The sequence below is a fragment of the Lacerta agilis genome, chromosome 5, assembly GCF_009819535.1.
Source record: "Lacerta agilis isolate rLacAgi1 chromosome 5, rLacAgi1.pri, whole genome shotgun sequence".
Lineage (NCBI taxonomy): Eukaryota > Metazoa > Chordata > Lepidosauria > Squamata > Lacertidae > Lacerta > Lacerta agilis.
Window position 1 is genome coordinate 26,289,142 of NC_046316.1, and position 21,386 is coordinate 26,310,527.

Genomic DNA, 21,386 nt, shown 5'->3' on the forward strand with positions numbered 1-21,386 from the left:
GTGTTGCATCTGAAATTGCTTTTAGATATGTAATTGTCTGAATCTGTTTTTATATATGTAACGGTTTTAAATTGTTTTTATTTATGCACTTCTTTTATATATATGTTTTTATGGTATTGTGGAATGGCTTTGGGATGCTTCATGGGAAGCGATCCATAAATACACAAATAACACTGCACAACTTTATTACTTTGCGGAAGAAACATAGGAACCTGCCTTACCCCAAAGCAGACTGCTAGACCATTTAGCTCAGTACTCTGTCTATGCTGACTGGAAGCAGTGCTCCACGGTTTCAACTTCCTCAGCCCCATCTGGAGGTAGCAGAGATTGAACCAGGGACTGCTGGCAGGCAGAAAGAACATGTGCTGTGAATCTTCCCCAGCTAGATGGTACTAAAGTGCCCTTTAGCTGATATGACTTGGTTCCACTGAACGTGCTTGGAATATTATTCCTCTTGCAATATTGTGTGTGGAAACTGTTTGAAGACACTTGAATTAGAACTTCATCTCTCCCAGTACATGGCCAGAAATAATGCAGTCTTTTTGGATTATGGAAGTATGGACCTGTTTAATGTTATGAAGAAGACCACTGAGAGCCCCATATAAATCCATCGTATGGAAGAATTAGCATTTAAACTGTATATGCATACTGTTAAGCATGATTCCCTGATTGTGGTACCTCCAAAATGGAGATGTATAATTGTAGCAAGGGGGGGTAATGCAGTATGTGTGTAGATTTGTTCACCCATATTATGTCCTCCATGAGAACGTGGGCAAATTGACACGTAGGAAATTAAGTAGTCTCGCCACATGTGAAAACTGATCTTCAACTCATTTTTTTTAAAAAAAAAACCCTGAAAAAGTGAGTCTTGACCAGACAAACACTGGGCCATAATTTCATTTCATTTTTCATTTTATTAGGGTGTTCTAATAACTTGGACAAAACGTTTCAAAGCAAGTGGTGTCGAGGGAGCAGATGTAGTGAAGTTGCTAAACAAAGCCATCAAGAAGCGTGGGGTAAGATTATCTTTATATACACGTATAGCTAGCATTGAAACCTGTACATGAACTTGGCTGATAATGTAACATCTTTTGTTACTTGCAGGTGTCAGGAATTGTGTCAGTCTTTTTCAGTGTCATTGTAGAATGATTAGATGGTTGCTAATTTCATGGTGCTTTTAACTCCTAGTAAAAGTATTGTGCCAAGAAGATGTTCGGACTAAGAAACCAATTTCTTGCGGAGGAGCTATATAGCATTTCTTGTTCTAGATAATATTATATACCAAGCTCCCATAGACTCAGCAGCCTTAGATTCAAACAATCCTCTCTTAATATCACAGTGAAGTTTTATGCATGTTAACTTGGAAGTTCGTCCAGCTGAATCCCCCATTGAATGGGACTTGCAGCCAAGTCAATGGACCTAGATAGAAGAGAAACCTAAGATAGTTTCAAGTAGTGGAAAGTTCTGTTTATGTAGCTGCATTTGACATGGATAGGAGGGGTCTTTTGGTGGTCCGGAAGTCAATGGGTCTTATTTTTCGCTGATGGAGTTTTTGAGAAGAAAAGGCTCTTAAGACTCAAGGGTAATGTATGTGAGAAGTGTGGTTATGTAAACCAATTTTAACCCTTTTTGTGTTTTTCTTCTTCTTCTTTGTTTTCTTTTTCTTTTTCTTCTTTTTTTATCTGTATTGATGAGACTGTAAATATTTTTTAATGTGTGTAAATAAAACCAATAAAGATTACTTAAAAAAAAAAAGACTCAAGGGTAAAGTCCCTGGGTCAAAATATGAAACCATGAATAGCTAGCAGACCTAAACAATGTGTCCAGTAAATAACATTTACCGAGATTCTGAGTCACAGTAGCAAGTAGAATATGCCTATCAAAAAGTGTTGGTAAAATTGCATATTAGAAATATTCCCTTTCATTTTGAAGGACTATGATGCAGATATCATGGCAGTTGTCAATGACACCGTAGGGACCATGATGACCTGCGGATTTGATGACCAGCGTTGCGAAGTTGGCTTGATCATTGGTATTGACATTTGATTCCTTTGCCAAGCATAATGCATGTTGGCATTTTTGCTTTGCTCTTTTTTTTTTAAAGCCTGTTGACTAATCCCATGACCTTCTTTTAAGGTACTGGCACTAACGCCTGCTACATGGAAGAAATGAGACACATTGATCTTGTGGAAGGTGACGAAGGGCGGATGTGCATCAATACCGAATGGGGAGCGTTTGGAGACGATGGCTTGTTAGAAGACATCCGGACTGAATTTGACAGGGAGATCGATCGGGGTTCTGTTAACCCTGGGAAGCAATTGTAATTGAGCTTCCTTTCTTCTACTGTTCTCGTTTTAGACTTTCATGCCTGTCCCAAAGGTTTCGGGGGGGGGGGTTAACACCTTAAGGCTTGGATCCAAAGACCCATGAGCAGAGTCTCCTTCCATTCTTGCCTCCTTCCCTTTTGCTCACCACTCCCCAAGAAAAATTGTGGATGGTTTCGGGACTTTCTGGAATGACTTGGGGAAGTAGCATGGCAGAAGGGTTCTTGCAGCTGGGGGGAAATTTGTCAGAAATTGGGGACCCCCCCTTGAGTGAGTGGAAGTTCCCTTCATTTTTGCCATCCATCATTCTTTCCTAATTTTATTCTGTTGGCAATTTTGTGTGTTTGTTAGGGTGGGTGGTCAGGACTTCCACACTGTAAGCATGACGGCTAAAGAAGGATTTGAACCCTAAGGATGCCTCCCATTGGCACCTACTGGGAATTGATCTTGGGTTGCTATATGCAGGAGCGGGCTACACACCTGTAAACCACTTGTGAGTGTGTCTGATTTGTGTTTCTGCCTTAATATATTTCCAGGTTTGAGAAGATGGTCAGTGGCATGTACATGGGTGAGCTCGTCAGGCTGATCCTTGTCAAAATGGCCAAAGAAGGTCTTCTTTTTGAGGGAAGAATCACTCCCGAACTTTTAACCAAAGGGAAGCTGGAAACAAAGCACGTTTCTGCCATGGAGAAGTAAGTAGCTTTGAAGTTTTCCTCCTACGCTTCCAACCTAAAATACTTGTGTAATGAATAGGGGAGTGGAATATATGCAGTTGGATTCTAAGAGCAACTCCTGGACGGTCTTTTAAAAATAGAGTTTTGTCATTAGTTTAATAGGCAGCACTTTCCAGCTTTCAAATGACATCAGTGTATGTATGTCTTCTGAAGCTGCAGCCTTTTGACCTGACATTTTCTGGTTTTGCACCATGTGGCCTATTTTAAAACAATGGCTTCCAGAATTTTACCCTTAACTGGTCCCACTGATTACAAGTGGTTCACAATACAGAGAACCCACCACCCAAATCCAGCACAGTGGAACGGAAAACCTCTTTGTGCTCTGTAGGCTCTTAATATCTCAGCCTCCACTCCCCTTCCTTTCCTCGCAAGATTTCCACGGGACTCTGCTGCACCCATTCTCAGACTCGCAACACTCTCCCTCAGTGAGCAACCTGCCCATCCATCAAAATTGTGTTACCTTATCGTAACTTTTTTGCGGTTTCTGTTTTTAGGAGCAAGGAAGGTTTGCAAAAGGCCAAGGAGATACTTACCCGTCTTGGGGTTGAGCCCTCCCATGAAGACTGCGTTGCTGTCCACCACGTGTGCACAATCGTCTCCTTCCGCTCTGCCAACCTGGTGGCTGCCACTCTGGGTGCCATCCTTAACCAGCTGCGGGACAACAAGGGAGTGGGCCGCCTGCGCACCACCGTGGGGGTTGATGGCTCCCTTTACAAGATGCATCCGCAGTAAGAGCCTGCCGGGTTTCCATAATTACATCTTGGCACCTGTTAGGGACCGTCTCTTGCAAAAGGTCAGAGATGTAGCACGTCCAGCTGACATTTGGCTGTGTGCTCTGGGCTTGGGCTAAGTAAACAGAGCTCTCAAAGGAGGTGAAAGTGGGCTGTAAATAACACAGTCCAAAGGCAGCTCAGTAAGTTAGGCAGGAGGCAGTGCTTACAATGCACGTGGAATAATAGAAGTTGTAAGGGACCACAAGGATCATGTAGTCCAACGCCCTGCAATGCAGGAATCTTTCACCCAATGTGGGCTTGAACCCACGGCCCTGAGATTGAGAGTCTCAGGCTCTACCAGCTGAGCTATCCCTTAGGGCTAATACCGGGTAGCTGCTTGCAGCAGACAATCTTTGCAACTAGTTTTCTGCACATTGCAGTGATGGGCCCATACACTTCAGGTTACAGACTCCGCTAACCCAGAAATAATGCTTCAGGTTAAGAACTTTGCTTCAGAATAAGAACAGAATTTGTGCTCTGGCGGCACAGCGGCAGCAGGAGGCCCCATTAGCTAAAGTGGTGCTTCAGGTTAAGAACAGTTTTAGGTTAAGAACGGTCCTCTGGAACGAATTAAGTACTTAACCAGAGGTATCACTGTACTTTACCCCCCCCCCCCCATGTTAACTTGTACCATGCTAGGGGTACTATGTATGGTACAAGTTACTTTGCAAGGGGGTACTTTGCACTTACACACTCCAGACCATCCTGTGATCCTTGGATGAAGGCCGCCTAGCTCAGTTGGTAGAGTATGAGACTCTTAATCTCAGGAACATGGGTTTGAGCCCCTGCATTGCAGGGGGTAGGACTAGATGACCCTTGTGGACCCTTCCAACTCTACTGTTCCATGATTCTACAAAATCACCCAGCCAGTAGACCCCAATGGCTGTTTTCCCACCCACCTCTGGTGTTGGCTGTGTGCGCGCGCATATAAGCAGAGTGGGAGTGGATCAGTATCTGTGCGCAAAGCAGGCACACTATTCCCAGTGCCCCGTCCATTAGACCTGCAGTGCTGGAGCAGCGTGGGAACTACTTCTTGTGATTATTTCTCACTCTGCTCCTGTGACGTCTGCAGAGAGGAACCATATGCAAGAACTGGACCATGTGGCTCCTTCCCACGCTGGCTTTGTCACTCTCCTGGTGATGGCATTGTCAGTTTTAGAAAGAACCATGTCCTTCAGTCTTCCCACAGCATTCTCCTGTATGGATATTTCTGGTCAGGTATCTCTCAAATGGCATCGACTCTCAGTCAGTGTCTGGACTGCAGTTATATGTGCTGTTTTTGCATCATTAGGTGCTCTGCCTTATATCTATAAAGCAAACTGCTATTACACTAGATCAGGATGGGGAACCTGTAGCCTTCCTGATGTTGCTAGACTACAACTCCCATCATCCTGACCACTGGCTGGGTCTGATGGAAGTTGTAGTCCAACAAAATTAGGAGGGCCACATGTTTCCTATTCTCTGTATAGACGAGGGGTCAGCAACCTTTTTCAGCCATGGGCCGGTCCACAGTCCCTCAGACGATGTGGTGGGCTGAGCCTTATTTTGAAGGGGAAAAAACGAACAAATTCCTGTACCCCACAAATAATCCAGAGATGCATTTTAATAAAAGCATACATTCTGCTCATGTAAAAACACCAGGCAGGCCCCACAAATAACCCAGAGATGCATTTTAAATAAAAGGGCACATTCTACTAGTACCCTGTTTCTCCTAAAATAAGACATAGCCATAAAATAAGCCATAGCAGGATTTCTATGCATTTGCGAAATATAAGCCGTTCCCCAAAAATAAGCCATACCCCGAAAATAAGCCATAGTGACGTGGTACCTCCCATTAAAACAGCCTGGGGAGGTGTGGCTATGCAGCGTACCGATGCGACACGGTTAAAATAAGACATCCCCTGAAAATAAGCCATACTGTGTTTTTTTGAGCAAAAAAATATATAAGACGGTGTCTTATTTTAGGAGAAACACGGTATAAAAACACGCTGATTCCCAGACTGTCCGTGGGCCGGATTGAGAAGGCGATTGGGCCACATCCGGCCCACGGGTTTTAGGTTGCCTACCCCTGGTCTAGACAGCTCCTTGGCCTGACCCAGTGATTCCCCCCCACACCTTTAATTAAGGGGAACTTCCTATTGCTGACCCTACTGTTCCGTTCCCCCCCTTGCAGGTATTCCCGACGGCTGCACAAAACCGTGCGCCGCTTAGTGCCTGACTCAGACGTGCGCTTTTTGCTGTCTGAGAGTGGCAGCGGCAAGGGCGCTGCGATGGTGACAGCGGTAGCATACCGGCTGTCAGAGCAGCACCGCCTGATAGACGAGACCTTGGCTGAATTCAAGCTCACTCACGAGCAGCTGCTGCAGGTGAAGAAGAGGATGCGGATGGAAATAGAAGCAGGCCTCAAGAAGAAATCGCACGATCACGCCAAAGTCAAAATGCTGCCCACCTTCGTCCGCAGCACACCTGATGGGACAGGTAGGTCTTTAGTCCTTCCCGGAAGGGACCTTTGGAAGAGGCAGCCTAATTTCCTCATTGCAGAGTAAGGCAGCTAATAATCTAAGGCTGGGAGCCCCCAGATACAGGGGGTGCATTCTTTCAATGCGTTTCTGGTTTGCTTGTTTTTAAAATACTGAGATGCTGCTTTCCCAGCATCAGTTCAAAGTGACTTAAGAACACACAGAGAAAAATACAGGTAGAACCATATCAAGTTCACAGAATTAAAGAATTAAAAGCATATGGACCAGTGAGAAAAGTTGCTCTAGGGGGACATTTCAAATGAAAAAAGGAATATTTTACAGCCCCCCCCCCAAAAAAACGCAGCTAAGGAGACATTCCTTCATAACTGCCTCCCCCCCCCATTGTTCTTGTAGAATTTTGTGTTCAGCAAACTGAACACAAAAGGCAGTTTCAAGTTGCTATCACTTTTAATTGGGGAAATGCAAATAAAATAGATTATGTCCTCAGACTGATGTCTCCCTCCCCACTTTGGAAAGCTCCAAACTGCTTTGTAGAACCAGTCAATGTTGAAGAGCAGTTTGGAGAACCTGGTGGAAGCATTTTCTGAGGAGGCAACGGGGTGCAGAGGGTGTAGATTCCTATTTAGAGCTTGGCCTATATCTAAAAGTTGAACAGATTTTGAATGCATTAGATCTAATAAATATGTGCCATGCCATATTGATCCTTAATATCAGTCCTGCAGATTTATTTAGTACGTTTACAGTGCAGTCTTATGCATGTTTACTTGAAAGTAACGCCCACTGTGCTCAATTGGACTTACTCCCCAGCAAGCATATTTAGGATTTTAGCCTTAATAACTTTTCAGCTGATGAAGTTTTTCCATGCTCTAGTCATCTCGATTCATAAGAAACAGAAAATCACAATTGTGGTCCAACTAAAATTTCCCGTGCCTTTCTTCTATGAGGATGGCAATAAAAACATATTCCTGCTCCATGATGAGCTAAGATTCACAATTCCTGGGGACCACTTTGTTCTTAGTTTGCCGACATCTGCCTCATTTGATTTTTGGTACGTCAAACGAGTCCAGTGAACATTCAAGACCCGTCTTTGCTCAGATTGTAGATGTGCTTTCAGAAGGTTTCTTAGGATGCGGAGAATTCCAGTTTGAAACCCATCACATCACATACAGGTTCTGGTCAGGCTCGGTATTCCAGAATCAAGTGGAGATAAAATCAGTTCAGCCTCATTTCACCACATAATAAAATGCCATTGGCAACGGACAGGAGTCCTTGCTTTGTCACTTGCTCATTAACTGAGTGGTCCTTTAGACTTCCAGTGGGTTTTTGATGTGGCACTCAATTGGTTCTTACATTTTCTTGTCTCTCTTCCTGATGGCTCTGTAAAAAACAAAAGCTTGTGTTTCTTTGAAAGAGCACACCTTTTAAATGAAGATGGAGAAACATCGCCATCTGCTGGCTAATGTTCCATGTATGTATAGTAATTCATCCATTCCCAGCGAGCCAACTTCTTTTACTTTTTTGAAGAGAATAATTGCATTGCAGTGTGTCCCCACCCTCCACTCCATAGAGAAATCCTCCTTGTTCACCCAAGGGTTTCCCCCAACACTGTCCCCATGTAAATACGTTCCCTATGTATAGGGCTTTTCTTTCCCACACTGCCAGCATGTAATGGTTTTGTTATTCCAAGTTGTCAGTGTGAAAGAGAGAGACTAGTGAAAAAACCAACCCTGCCCACTAGTACTGCCACCACCCCTGTTGTCCCCACCCCCCAGGGGAAACTCGGATTGTTTCTGGGTGTCCTTGGGATTCACACAGACAAGAGCCAAAAAGTTTATTCACTGTCTTTTGAGCCTCCAACCTACAAGTCGCTCAGCCCAGGTACAAGATGCTGAGCCAAGCTTACTCTAAGAAGCCACCCGAGGTTAAATGCACAAATGTTTGTAAAAATAAGCATGAGAACCCAATACCATAGAAGGTGGTTAATAAAAGGCTAAGAATGTAAAGATACCATTGGGAATTCAAGTACAGATAAAAAATAATAAAGCTAGCTTGTCTCATCCTCTGTTAGGGTCACAGACCCCACCAACAAGCTTGAACCCAGGCATATGTGGTGAGATTCACAATCAGCATCCGAATGGGGGCCATTAGACCCAGGCCAATGACCAATTTTTATCAGAAAGGCAGAAGGGTAGCTTTTTCCATTAGCCAATCAGGGCCTAGGGGCATCTTTCCCAAGCACCAGGGGGTGTATATGCTGAAAGACCATGTAGCGACTCGAGGATTTTTGCACTAATTTGGACTAATAAAATGGCACTTCTCCCCTCAGTAAGATGGTTCTCAGAATCCTGAGCAGGAAGCCATTTAAAAATGAGCCAGAAAAGGGGAATACTCCTCTTTCAGTCCTCCTTTCTACTCTCCTTCAGTTAACTACATGTGTTGTAACTCGTGTATTTTGAAGAAGTATGCTTCACCTGGCTGCTTCTATTTTGTAGTAAAAACAGTCATGTTTGTGTGTCCAGATTAGGGTCCCGTCCTGTTTTTTGTTGCTTGATTCTGAAAGTGCCCCTTTGGGGGCAAGGAGAATTGGGCACTAAATTGCACTAGGCTGCTTTTTCACCAAAATAAAAGTAGCCAGGTTAAGCATGTTTGTTTAAATGCACAAATAACTTGAGCTCAGCGTAAGGATGCGTTCTCATTACCGCCTCAGAGTGCCGTGAAGCCCCACCCACCAGTTTTACATTGCCTTTGGCGTGGCTTCATTTGTGTCAGATTGGTTTCTGTTTGTGTACACACCAGAGGGCATTGACAAGACAGGGATGTGCTTACACCATGCAAAGGAGTTCACACCTTGGCTATGGACAAATTAGGAATGGCTTCGGGCAGAGCTTTCTAAGCTGTGTGTTGCCACACATTAATGTGTTGGTGTGTCACACGAACGCTGTGCCCGCGCTCCTGCCAGGGCTGGAAAGGTTTAACCACCTGTTTGCTAGTAAAACTGAATCACTGTGTCGTGAAATGATGCAGACCTTGAATTACAGTACTGTGTTGCGAAATGATGTATATCTAAAGAAGTGTGTCACCAACATAAAAAGTTGGGAAAGCTCTGGCTTAGGGACTCCTATTGATGTGAAGCTGGGGTGAGGAACAATGCACCACACGGGTATGTATATATCCACACATTTGTACAGGATGCATATGCATTTTGGATAAAGTTGTGTAAACTCTTGATTAAAAACCCAGCACTGGAAACACAACGAGTTCACAGTAGATGAGAGAGCCTTTTCCTCCTGTAACATAAAAGCACTGGGGACTAAAAGTTCAGAAAATTTAGATGCGTTGTTCCTCACTTCCTATTTGGTCAAAATTATTTCATTGCAGAGAACGGAGACTTCCTGGCCCTGGATCTTGGAGGAACAAACTTCCGAGTTTTGCTTGTGAAGATCCGAAGCGGTAAAAGGCGAATGGTGGAGATGCACAATAAAATCTATGCCATTCCTATAGAGGTCATGCAAGGTACCGGAGAGGAGGTGAGCATGTAGTGAAGAGGATGTTGTATTGTTGCTAACTTTCAGAGACTGCACAGTGCTTGTGATATACACTACACTATTTTGCTTTTTCCAGCTGTTTGATCACATTGTTTCCTGCATCTCGGATTTCCTGGACTACATGGGAATAAAAGGTGCACGACTCCCCCTGGGCTTTACGTTTTCTTTCCCTTGCAAACAGACAAGCTTAGATGCTGTAAGTTATTGTTCTTATTTCTGTAATGAAACTTTTCCATATGTGTTTTTTAAGAGTGGATTTTCAGCTGCAGTTTAGCTGTTGAGAAGAGGTATGCAGGCAGACAAGCATGAGTGTGAGCTTTGCACGTGCGCAGAATATTGACACAGTCAGTGTTCCTTATACTGAGTTAAGACCATTGGTCCATCTGGCTGGGGATAATCTACACAGAATGGGAGCCACCTCTCCAGTCTTTCCAAGGCCTTAATGGAGATGCTGGGGATTGAACCTGGGAGTTCTTGCATGCAAGGCATGGGCTGTTATCACTGAGTTAAGCCCCACCGTACCTGCAGATTCTAGACTTAACTGCAGTGTGCCTTTAAAAATGATGCTGAAACAAGATATTGCAGGGGCATGGCTGGTTGCCATTAATCTTTGTTGTTAACCCATGTTTCCACGGTAACAGCTAATGAAAGGAGATGCATGATGTCATCTCACTTGTAGTTTGGCTATTCCCCCTGCTCCACTTCATTGGCTGCCATTTGTGCTCGGCTGGAAACTGAACACAATGACATCACACCGTGCATCATCTTTCAGAAGATGCTACTTGGATAATGTGGACTAGTGGTAAATACCACCCCACAGCTTGGATCTCCAGGAACAACAGCTGCATAAAACCATCATATGAGGAGCTCTTGATCCCATCGTGGGTTCATTAGCTGGTTGGGTTTGCTACTGCACCTGGATGCCTAGGTGGTGATTATTTCTGGTTTGTTCTGATACTGCAGTGAACTGAGTTTCTTGTTCCTTTTCTTAGGGCATCCTTCTGAACTGGACCAAGGGCTTTAAGGCTACTGACTGTGAAGGGGAGGATGTTGTTAATTTGCTACGGGAAGGAATAAAAAGAAGAGAAGTGAGGTTTTTTCCTGTGATTTCTTAAAATTAGCAGTTGGTGTTGATCTTCTTAAAAATCATGTAATGTTTGTTTTATGAGTCACTGTTGTGTGTACTTATTCTTCCTCTGGATTGCTTAAGATCCCCTGTTCTGGGGGTTCTCCTAACCTTCCTGAGCAGATCTGTGGAGGGTGTGGTGTTGGGGAAGGAAAGGGTCGCTTTTCACGTTCTGCTGGCGGAACTCATTGCTCTGGCTTCTGCCAGTGCAACAACTTAGATGAATCCAGCCCTCTGGACATCGGAATGAAAGTTAAATTGCTATTATTTAAAACAGACCTGTGTTTTCCTGATTGTTATGAAATTTGCAAATGACAGGCATGGGCTTCTTTCCCTCAACTTGTAACCGTTGGTGAATACTACTCCGCTGTGTTTCGAGAGAAGCAATTGTAGTATATAATTTTGTTCCTTCTTCCAAGGAATTTGACTTGGATGTTGTGGCCGTGGTGAATGATACAGTTGGGACTATGATGACTTGTGCCTATGAAGATCCCAATTGTGAAATTGGACTCATTGTGGGTAAGAATGGGACTTACTATTTAGTTTGGTTTGTTGGGTGCCTCATTATTCTAAGACCCATTGCAGAAGGTGCTATAACTACCAGGTGATTTTGTGCGTCCTTTTTTTGGTCTATTCTGGTATTGAATCTGATTCTTTCACTGTTCCAGGAACTGGCAGCAATGCATGTTACATGGAGGAAATGAGAAACATAGAGATGGTAGAAGGAGAGCAAGGAAGAATGTGTGTGAACATGGAATGGGGCGCGTTTGGAGACAACGGATGCCTAGATGACATCAGGACAATCTATGACAAAGCTGTTGATGACTACTCATTAAACAGCGGCAAGCAAAGGTATTTCTGGGTGAAATGTTGTCAGAAATGGGTGAAGGCTTGTGCTGCGGTGCCTCAGCAGAGATGGTTTTCGTCACATGCACTGCTGTGATCAGGGGCGTAGCAAGGGGGCGGGGGGCGGTCCCCGGGTTCCAGGGGAGGGGGGGTGACACTTTGGCCGGCCCACTCCACCCCGCCCTGCCTGGCAGGCCCCGAACAAGGGCATGCTGCCTTTCCCCCCTTCCAGCAGCTATTTTTCGGCGTGAGGGGCAGGCCAGCGAGGAGAGGGCGTCACGCTTGTCGCTGGCATGACACCCCCTCCTCGCTGGCCCGCCCCTCGGGGGAGGCAAAGCAGGCGCTTGAACGTGCCTGCTCTGCTTCCCTTTCCCACCCTCCCAGTGGTTTTTTTCGGTGGGGGGTGGGCCAGTGAGGAGGGGGCGTCATGCCAGCGACAAGCTTGACGCCCCCTCCTTGCTAGCCCGCCCCTCGCACAGAAAAAAGCCGGGAAAAGGGGAAGCTTCAGTGGCATCCATGTGCGTTGTGACGTCACAACGACGTCACCATGCACACTTTGTGCCCCTCCCCCGGGGAGTGCCTCTGCGCTGCCGCCACCCCGAACAGCGCAGAGGCTTCCTACGCCCCTGGCTGTGATCACCTGATTCAAGACAAACACATCCTTTTGGCATTCTTTCTTCTGGGAGCCTAGGTGCACAGAGGCAGCAAACCTGGTGGGTGTCTGAAAACTCCCAACATAAACAGGAGAGGAAATTGTGTGCTTCTCCTGTGTCCAGAACAGAAATCTATTCAGCAAACATAGCTGCGTATTAGCGGCTGCTGTTGCTTTCAACCTGCAGACAAAATGTATTTGTATTCCCCCCCCCCAAAAAAAATGCATGGTGTTCCCTTTGAAACGAATGGGGTGGAATAACATAATCGGGCTTTTCCTGATTAAGGATTAATCACTAGCAAAACTTTTATCTGTTGTCCTTAACACACAAACCCCTTCATTCTGACCGCCTCTTCTGTCTATGATTTGCAGGTATGAGAAGATGATCAGTGGAATGTACTTGGGGGAAATCGTCCGGAACATTTTGATTGACTTCACGAAAAGAGGGTTCCTCTTCAGAGGTCAAATTTCAGAGACACTGAAAACGAGGGGCATTTTTGAAACAAAGTTCCTTTCACAGATAGAGAGGTAAGTGAGCTTAGATGTATATGTCATTGTCAAGCTATTGCTAACAATTGCTTTTTTTCGGAAATCTTAGCTAATGGTATCAGCATTACAATAATGCTCTACAATCTACTGTGAGTTTTTACACAATCCATATTTGTGGTTCTCTTTCACAGTTTGGTTTGGTTTTTACTTATGCATTTTTTGAGTGGCAAGCTTGGGCAAATCTTTTTTGTTGTTGTTGATTTTCATTTGTTTCCCCCAAATTGGTCACTAATTAAAACAAATTAAATTTTAAAAAATCAGCATTTTCCCAAATCTGAACAAATTTAACATTTTTACAAATCTGACTTTCTGCACACCCTCCTGGATGTGTGGATGGTTCTCCTTGGTGCTGCATCATATTCCCCAGGACCTTTGAACTTAATGTGGACTGGTTTGAGGTTGAGCTGGCATTCCAGCGGGGAGGGGGATGTTGAGTGCCTGCTCCTCCATGTACAGCCAATGTATCTTTAGCCTGAATGCCAGAATAGGGCTTCAGTTTTACACTCAGTGATGCATGTGGTACCCAGGCCAACGGGAGTCTTTGACTGCATACACCTGTGGCCCTCCAGATGTTGTTGGCCACATTCCATGGACCATGTTTGCTGGACTGATGGGAGTTGCAGTCCGACAACATCTGGTGTCCTTATCCCTGGTGTCCACCGAAGCAGAGGATTTTGGAAACGAGTTCAATCCTCTGTTTTCTCTCTCTTCCCCCTTCTCCCCTTGGGCCTTCTCAACAGTGACAGGTTAGCTCTGCTTCAGGTCCGTACAATCCTCCAGCAGCTTGGTCTGAACAGCACCTGTGATGACAGTATCATCGTCAAGGCGGTGTGTGGCGCAGTGTCAAGGAGGGCGGCTCAGGTGTGTGGAGCTGGGATGGCTGCCGTTGTAGACAAAATAAGGGAGAACAGAGGCTTGGACCACCTGGATGTGACGGTGGGCGTTGATGGTACGCTGTATAAGCTTCACCCACAGTAAGTACTGGGAAATTATGTGCTTATGCTGCCTGTGCTCCGGGAAACAAAAATACCAAGTGTCTTAAAGCTTTGTGAAAAGTAGTGCTTGACTTGTGAGAGGTTGGGGATACTCTGATGAAATAGCCAAGGGAGCCTTTTCTCCTAGCCTGCATGTTTTGTGGCTTACTGTGTGCTCGCTTAATGAGTAGTTACTGTGCACTCCACCACTCTTTTGGGCTTGAGCTTACGTTTCATTGCAGACTCCATAGGCATAGGTTAAGGATAAGGGGTTTCTAATTCTCATTTCCATAAAAATGAATGGACCCGGCTGCGTATTTCAGGTGCATGCCTTATAGAAATGACTGCGGATGGGTGTGTGAAAGCAGTGAGAAGGAATTCCCTTTATACCACAGCTGCTCCTTGCTTCCTTCTGCGATCTCCTGCCAGTTTCTTCTGTAAAGTCTGCATGTTGAGTGTCTGGCTCCATTAACTGACATAAGGAAGGCTTCCGGTTTAACATGGAGGAGCATAAGAAGAGCCTACTGGATCAGGCCAGTGGCCCATTTGGTCCAGCATCCTGTTCTCATGGTGTCCAACCAGATGCCCTGTGGGAAGCCTGCAGGCAGGACGTGAGCACACAAACTCTCTCCTGCAATTTCATAGAATCGTAGAGTTGGAAAGGGGACCCTGAGGATCATCTAGTCCGGGGGTCTGCAACCTGCGGCTCCGGAGCCGCATGCGGCTCTTTTACACCTTTGCCGCGGCTCCGGGGCTCCGGGGCGGATACGCCTGTCCACTTCTCCAGCTGGCCAGCGGCAGCGCCCGCCCTCCAGCTGGCCGGCGGCCCGCCCTCCGGAGGCTGAGGGTGCTGCTGCTGTGCTGCTCTGCTCATGCGTCGTGCCTCGTTTCTGCCAGCGCAGGCGCAGCAGCAGACAGCAGCAGTTTCCCTCCAGAGGTGTGGCTGCTGCTGCTGGTGTGGAGCTGCTGCTGGCTGCTGCATCGAGGCGCCGACGAGGTTGGCAGCTGTGGGCTGGGCCAGGGGCGGCGGGTGGTGGGCGAGGGCGAGGGGGGAAGCCCTCCTTTTAAAAATGGTCAAGGAAGCTGCGCCTGTTTCCCTGCCGCTGCCTCCTTCACTCCTGGTTCCGCTCGCAGCCTCAGACCGCGCTCTCGAGGGCGGGCGCGTGTCTCTCTCCGCCCCGGAGCAAGGCCGGGACTCGCCCTTGCCCGGGACCCGCGTCTCAGGAGCCAATGGGTGCACGTGTCGCGAGGGGGCTTGGAGGCTCCTAGGAGCCCGAGCACGCACAGCAGGGACGTGGCTGCTTAAAAAGGCTGCATGGAGGAAAAGGCAGTTGTGCATTCTTCCGCAGCAGCGTCGAGCGGAGCCGCCGCCGGACCTCACCAGGCAAGGTTAGTCACGTCGCCCCCACCTTCAAGGGCGCAAAGCTGGGCTGGCTGGGCAGAAACCACCGTCGAGCTCTCTGCCTGCCGCGGGCGGGGGGCTTTGCAACCCCCCAACAAGTCCCTTGGGGTGGGGGACTGGGACTGGGGAGGGGGAGTCCTCTGCCGCTGCTTCCTCAAGTGTGTTGCTTAGGCTGCCGGGCGGAGCGCGGGAGCGCAAGTTGGCCGCCTGCGCTGCGCCCTCCGGCTGTGGCCTCTCCAAAGTGGCCTCTCCAAACGCGCAGCGCAAAGAGCGGCGCCTTGGCTTTGCCCCGGTTTGGTTGGGCAGCCTGTGGCTGGAGGAGATCCGGGGGATTCCTCCTCGGCGGCTGAAAGAGGGGCTTGTTCTCCCGCGCTTTCTTTTCTCCCAGTTCTAGGTCACTCGACCCACAATAGCACTTCTTTAGTCTCCTTGCCGCACGCGCTCTGGCAACTTTTCAGGCTCCGGCTTGCGTAAAAACTGGGAAAGCTTTCTCTCGCTTCCTTCCCCCCTCCCCCTCTCATTTCCTTTCCCCCTCCCCCTCCGATGCTGCTCTCCAACCACCTACCTGCTTGTCACGAGTTTTGACCCCCCCCCCCCACTCCTTGGAAGGGTTTCATTATTGGAGCTGAGCTTGTCCCCTGCTGAGGTAAATGACTTATTGCTCTGCTTCGTCCGGGGGGGGTGGGTGGGTGGGTGGGCTGGTAAAGAAAACCAAACCTGAGTAACTTATGCAGAGGCAGAATTTACTAGGTGGGGGAGAAGCCCCTGTCGTGACTTCCAGGTGTTTGGAAGCACGGACAGCCCACCAAAAAGAAAACTTGTGAAAATGCTTCCTTCACGAGGGCAAGGAGTAATAGGGGTGGAGATGGGCCGAAAGTCCAAAGGAAATGATTTCTTGAAGGGGGAGGATGTACTACGGGAGGCAGAATAAAGGGCTGGTTCTCACAGAGACATGGGTAGGAGAATGACGCCCCAAAAGGTTGCAGTTTTTCCTCTGTCCTGAGTGTGTGTTAGGGGAGCCTTGACAAAGCACCTGTTGGCGTGGAAGAGAGGAGTCCTAACTTGGATCTGTGTTCATGTGCAAAATCTATCGCCATTGTCATTAAGGGGGCAGGGAACTCCCCTAAAAAGGTTTGAACACTATGAACTACTACAGCCACCTGTATGCAAGTCAGCACAAACATCACAGGCTTCTCTGGTGCAATTCTGTGCTTTATTTAGCAAGAGAGGAGGTTGGAAGAGGTGAGCATAGCCTCTGGTCTGGAATATTAAGGGTAAAAGACACTAAGATTATTGTAAAAGCCAGCAGTCTTCAATTAGACATGGGACAAACATTTAACACAAGTGTGCAGTTGAGGACTCATTTTTTAAAAAAACAACAACAAATCAAATATTTGTATGCTGTTGCAACCCACCTTGGATCAGGCTGTGACCTGGTAGTGGTCCCCAGGTTGGATAAAAATGAATGATTTTTAAAAAAAAAAATCAAAATTTTTTTTTTTATTTAAATCAGATTTTTTTAATTTAAATTGGATTTTTTAAATTTAAATCGGATTTTTAAAAATAAAATGCAGTGTTATATTTGTTTTAAATGTCGCAGTGGTTTTGCGGCTCCCAGTTTCTTTTTTTTTCTTCAGAAACGGGTCCAAGTGGCTCTTTTTGTCTTAAAGGTTGCAGACCCCTGATCTAGTCCAACCCCCTGTAATGCAGGAAGATGCATGGGGGTCGAACCTGCAACCTTGGCATTATCAGCACCACGTTCTAAGCAACTGAGCTATCAGTTCCCAGCAACTGGTATTCAGAAGCATTGCTGCTGAAAAGAGAATGAAACCTGCTTGGTAATCTTGAGACCTTATCGTGATTATGGACTGGCAGAGAGAAGGCCTCCCTCACATTTCCCTCTTTTTGTTTGTTTCCCCCCCACAGTTTTTCAAGGGTCATGCACCAAACAGTAAAGGACCTGGCCCCCAAGTGCGATGTGACATTCCTTCTCTCCGAAGATGGCAGTGGCAAAGGGGCTGCCCTCATCACTGCCGTGGGATGTAGACTGCGTGACGCTGAGCATAACTGAACTGTGCACCACTGGCTCATTCTGCCTTCCGAGCACTTCCTTGCGAAAAGCAGCGGTTCCGTAGTCTGAACTGGCAAGAGGGGAAGCCCAGAGTCCCACTGCTGCTTTATGGAAGCGTTGGAGTTAAAAAATAAAAATAGGATACTGAATAGAGTGTGCTGCTGTTGCTGATAATATCTCCCACCTCTGAACCCCTTGTCTGCATGTGTCTTTTTCTGCCCTATTTGGTACATTCCCCGTGTGTAAATCATTCAAAGGAGAAAGAAAGAGGATCTATAATCTAAACAAATGTCAAAAATAGGTTTATTATTCGAGGTCTAAAATTACAGCCAAATGATGTCCAAGGACAAGAGCAGGTGGTTCTGTGTGTCAAGTGTATTATTTCCAGCTGATACTACATCCGTGTTAAATACATATACCACCAACAATGCTGAGTAGGAGACAAATGCTTATGCTAAGAGAGCTTAGCAGTTCTTTTCCGAATTTCTAGCCAAATGTTTGATTCCCTTCACCTTTTTCCTTTCAGACAGCTTTGGAGTTTTCACATCTGCTGAGCTGCACTCCGTGCTCCTGTAGCAAGGTCTCCCTTAGCGGCCAGAATTGTCTTCTGCTCACAGAGAGCCAGTGTGGTGTAGTGGTTAAGAGCGGTAGACTCGTAATCTGGGGGACTGGGTTCGTGTCTCCACTCCTCCACATGCAGCTGCTGGGTGACCTTGGGCTAGTCACACTTCTCTGAAGTCTCTCAGCCCCACTCACCTCACAGAGTGTTTGTTGTGGGGGAGGAAGGGAAAGGAGAATGTTAGCTGCTTTGAGACTCCTTTGGGTAGTGAAAAGCGGGATTTCAAATCCAAACTCTTCTTCTTCAATAGGAAATAAATAAGGGGCTCTTCCGACATGTCTTTATATCACTGGCCTTTCATGTTGCTTTGGTGAACGATGTTGTGTTTCCAAGTAAGATTTGTGCTGTTCCAAAAGGCAAGTCTGTGCTAGTTAAAAAAAAATGTAATAATAATAATCAGGAGATGGATTAACCCTAGAGATAATCCAAACCTCTGACCGTAGAGATATCCATGGCTTTCCATGTGCCCTTCCCTTGGTTTGGCTAGATTCTGGTGAGTTGAGGATGTTAATTTTTAAAAGGGGCATCCTGGTCTCCCTTGCTGCTCTGAGAGCCACTTCCAGTGTAATGAGCTGAGTTCACGGACTGCCTTTGTGTAGCAATTGCGTGAGTGCTTGCAGTGTGGGAGTGACATGGCTGCAGGTTATCTAGGGGAGTTCCAGCAAGTCCACGGCATGTATTTGCTCCTGGAAACGTCGTGCCACACTGCAAGGCCAGCACCATGCCCAGCATCTTTGTCCACCTGCCAAAGCTGGAGTTAACTTGGCTTTCTGGCCTGCCCAGGCCTTTGGCTGTGAGCCTTTGGCAGCTGTGACCGGGAAGCTGCCATTTTTATTTTCCCACAATGTGCACCCAACGTAACATTGCCCTGGAATGTGGTGGACAAATTAAAATAGCAGGTAGCTTCCCAGACACAACTACTGCCTCCTGGTATGTCCATATGTATGGGAGCGAATGGATGACCAGACCTGAGTGAGCAGTGTGGTGTTTGGGTGCTTTGCTAGGGAGCTCTCTAATCTCCATTAACAGCTAGTTTCCACATGGCAGCGCTCACATGAGTGCTTAAAAGAACTTTACACTCTGAGTCTAGCTAAATCATAGGAGAAGGGGTGTAATGAAATGCATCCTCATCGCCATTAACATCAGTGGGTCCTATGGAGGGCAAAACCACACTGATTTTTAATGGAGCTGAATAATGCCTCCTGGTGTTTGGAAGTATATACCTTTCCATGTGGTTTTAAAAGTGACAATAACTTCAGAACCAGACTTTTAAACAGTGCTATTTTTCTAGAAAAAAAGGTGCTGGAACTCACCATGAACGCCTCCCTTGTTCTCTTGGAATGGCAATGGCGCCCACCTGAGAGGTACTGGAGCTAAGTTCCTGCTGGAAAAAAAGCCCTGCTTTTAAATATATAGATAGCAGCAGCGTCTAATGGTTTAGATGAGTAAAGTTTCAAGGAACTGTCCTTGTGTCAATCCACATAGCATGTGCGGCAAGGAACTCCAGGGTGCTTGGGAAAGCATTGCGGGCAAGTAACACCAAACTAGCCTGCTCCAAAGGTGCCTAAAGCAAGGAAATTTTCAACTTTGGGGCTAGATTCAGCTAGACTTGCAAGTTAAGCCGGCAAATAGAAAGTGCTGGTAAACAGTGAAGTGGGATGAATTCTGCCTCCCCCCCCCCACTCCCCGGTTATTTACCTTTCCATGGATCCCCCCCCCCCGTTTTGTTAAGATTCTTAGTAACAGTGCATTTGCCCACTGCAAATCAGCCAAGCTTAGCAGATTAAAATCTTTTGGCTTTGTTTTTTATTTTATTTTAAATGCAAGTAAAATAAGCATGCCAGATTATAGCCTTGCGTGAAATTTTCTGGTGCAAATTAATTTATGCAAACTTGCCTCGTTTGCATAGAAAATTTGCACACAGACAACCCACATCACCTTTCTCTTCCTATTTGGAATTGCACAAATACAAAATTAGCTAGCTTGTCTTTTAAGTTTGGGTAGCCTGCAGTTAGTTTTCTGAACAGCTGCCGCAGCAGCGACCCACTACCATTCTAGATCTTTCTGTTCTCCAAAGTATGAATTGTTGTTTGTTCAACTAAATACCACCATTGGCCAGAAGAAAAGAGATTTGCAGACTTATTTTTCTTCTCTGCTTCTCAAGATTTGGATTCCCCGTGCTAATAAAGCATTTCAGTATGCATTTTGGTGCACTGTGATCGAATGTTGTGTGGTAACACGAGTCACAAGCAGTAAGCTCAGCTTTAAGTGTGTGTGTGTTTTCCTGAAGATCTGCATGATTCCCTGGATTTGCAATGCTAGAAAGTCTTTTTACATTGCACCACTAGTAGCAGCAGTACTTACTAGTGCAAAGTGAATATTTGTGACAATATTAAACTTTTTTTGACGTGTGTTTATTGGTGTTTAGTTATTCTTTCTGGCAAAGGAGTGATTGGTGCTTTGGAGAAGGGTGGGGGAGGTCCCTGTGTGTTTTAAAAGCAACGGAAACAAACTGGAAATAATTAAAATAAAAACTCCTTGATTCAATTCTAGATTCCAGATATTTCCTGAGAAATGTGTGCCTCTAGCAAATGTAGCTTTAAACAACAGTGTTAAAATGTCCCACCAGATCTCAGCCTTGGGTTGAACACACTTGCACACCTCTTTGACACAAAAACTGCTACGTGTTGTGTCCTTGGGTTTGAATCTTCCCACACACTGGCTGATGGTTAATATTCTAGGACCAGGCTTTACTTCCACCCCACCTCCTTGCAGGTTCACCAGCTATAGCATAATGTATAATCTGATGGTGTTTGTGTAGCTTGTCCCTTCAGTATTGAGGAGGTAGAGCACATGTGTTGCATGGAAGAGTTCTAGGTTTCAAAGACTCCACTCAAATCGTGGAGAGCAGCTATCAGTCATTATATAGACAATGTGGATCTTAATGGAAAAAAATAGTTTCCCGTGTTCTAAAAGGCAATCCAAGTGATACTCTAAAAATGCTACTACTGTTAAAGAATACATTACATATTTTAGTATAGTGGTACCTTGGTTCTCAAACGCTTTGGTTCCCAAACGCTGAAAACCCAGAAGTAAGTGTTCTGGTTTTTGATAGTTTTTCGGAAGCAGATCATCCGATGCGGCTGTCGGCTATTGTTTCCAGGGCACCTGCACCAATCAGAAGCTGCGCCTTGGTTGTCGAACGTTTCAGAAGTCAAACGGACTTCTGGAGTGGATTATGTTTGGCGCTTCTTGCTATTTATTTTGTCTTTTTGTTTTTGAGGCTTTTTC

General features: G+C 46.0%; 1 protein-coding gene across 2 annotated transcripts in view; it reads left to right on the plus strand.

Annotated features, from left to right (window-relative positions):
- HK1 (hexokinase 1) overlaps nucleotides 1–17,737 on the plus strand; it is a 34,606-nt gene extending 16,869 nt beyond the window's left edge. The window contains exons 5-18 of one of the 2 annotated variants that reach the window (XM_033148994.1): nucleotides 921–1,016; nucleotides 1,933–2,032; nucleotides 2,137–2,320; nucleotides 2,861–3,016; nucleotides 3,553–3,786; nucleotides 6,005–6,309; nucleotides 9,690–9,838; nucleotides 9,933–10,052; nucleotides 10,849–10,944; nucleotides 11,402–11,501; nucleotides 11,651–11,834; nucleotides 12,853–13,008; nucleotides 13,770–14,003; nucleotides 17,332–17,737. In XM_033148994.1, coding sequence (XP_033004885.1) covers nucleotides 921–1,016; nucleotides 1,933–2,032; nucleotides 2,137–2,320; nucleotides 2,861–3,016; nucleotides 3,553–3,786; nucleotides 6,005–6,309; nucleotides 9,690–9,838; nucleotides 9,933–10,052; nucleotides 10,849–10,944; nucleotides 11,402–11,501; nucleotides 11,651–11,834; nucleotides 12,853–13,008; nucleotides 13,770–14,003; nucleotides 17,332–17,476 — 2,259 coding nt within the window. In that variant the 3' untranslated portion in view covers nucleotides 17,477–17,737. The remainder of the gene's footprint in view (nucleotides 1–920; nucleotides 1,017–1,932; nucleotides 2,033–2,136; nucleotides 2,321–2,860; nucleotides 3,017–3,552; nucleotides 3,787–6,004; nucleotides 6,310–9,689; nucleotides 9,839–9,932; nucleotides 10,053–10,848; nucleotides 10,945–11,401; nucleotides 11,502–11,650; nucleotides 11,835–12,852; nucleotides 13,009–13,769; nucleotides 14,004–17,331) is intronic. The other variant, XM_033148995.1, reaches the window with a different exon arrangement.
- The last annotated feature ends 3,649 nt before the right edge of the window (nucleotides 17,738–21,386 follow it).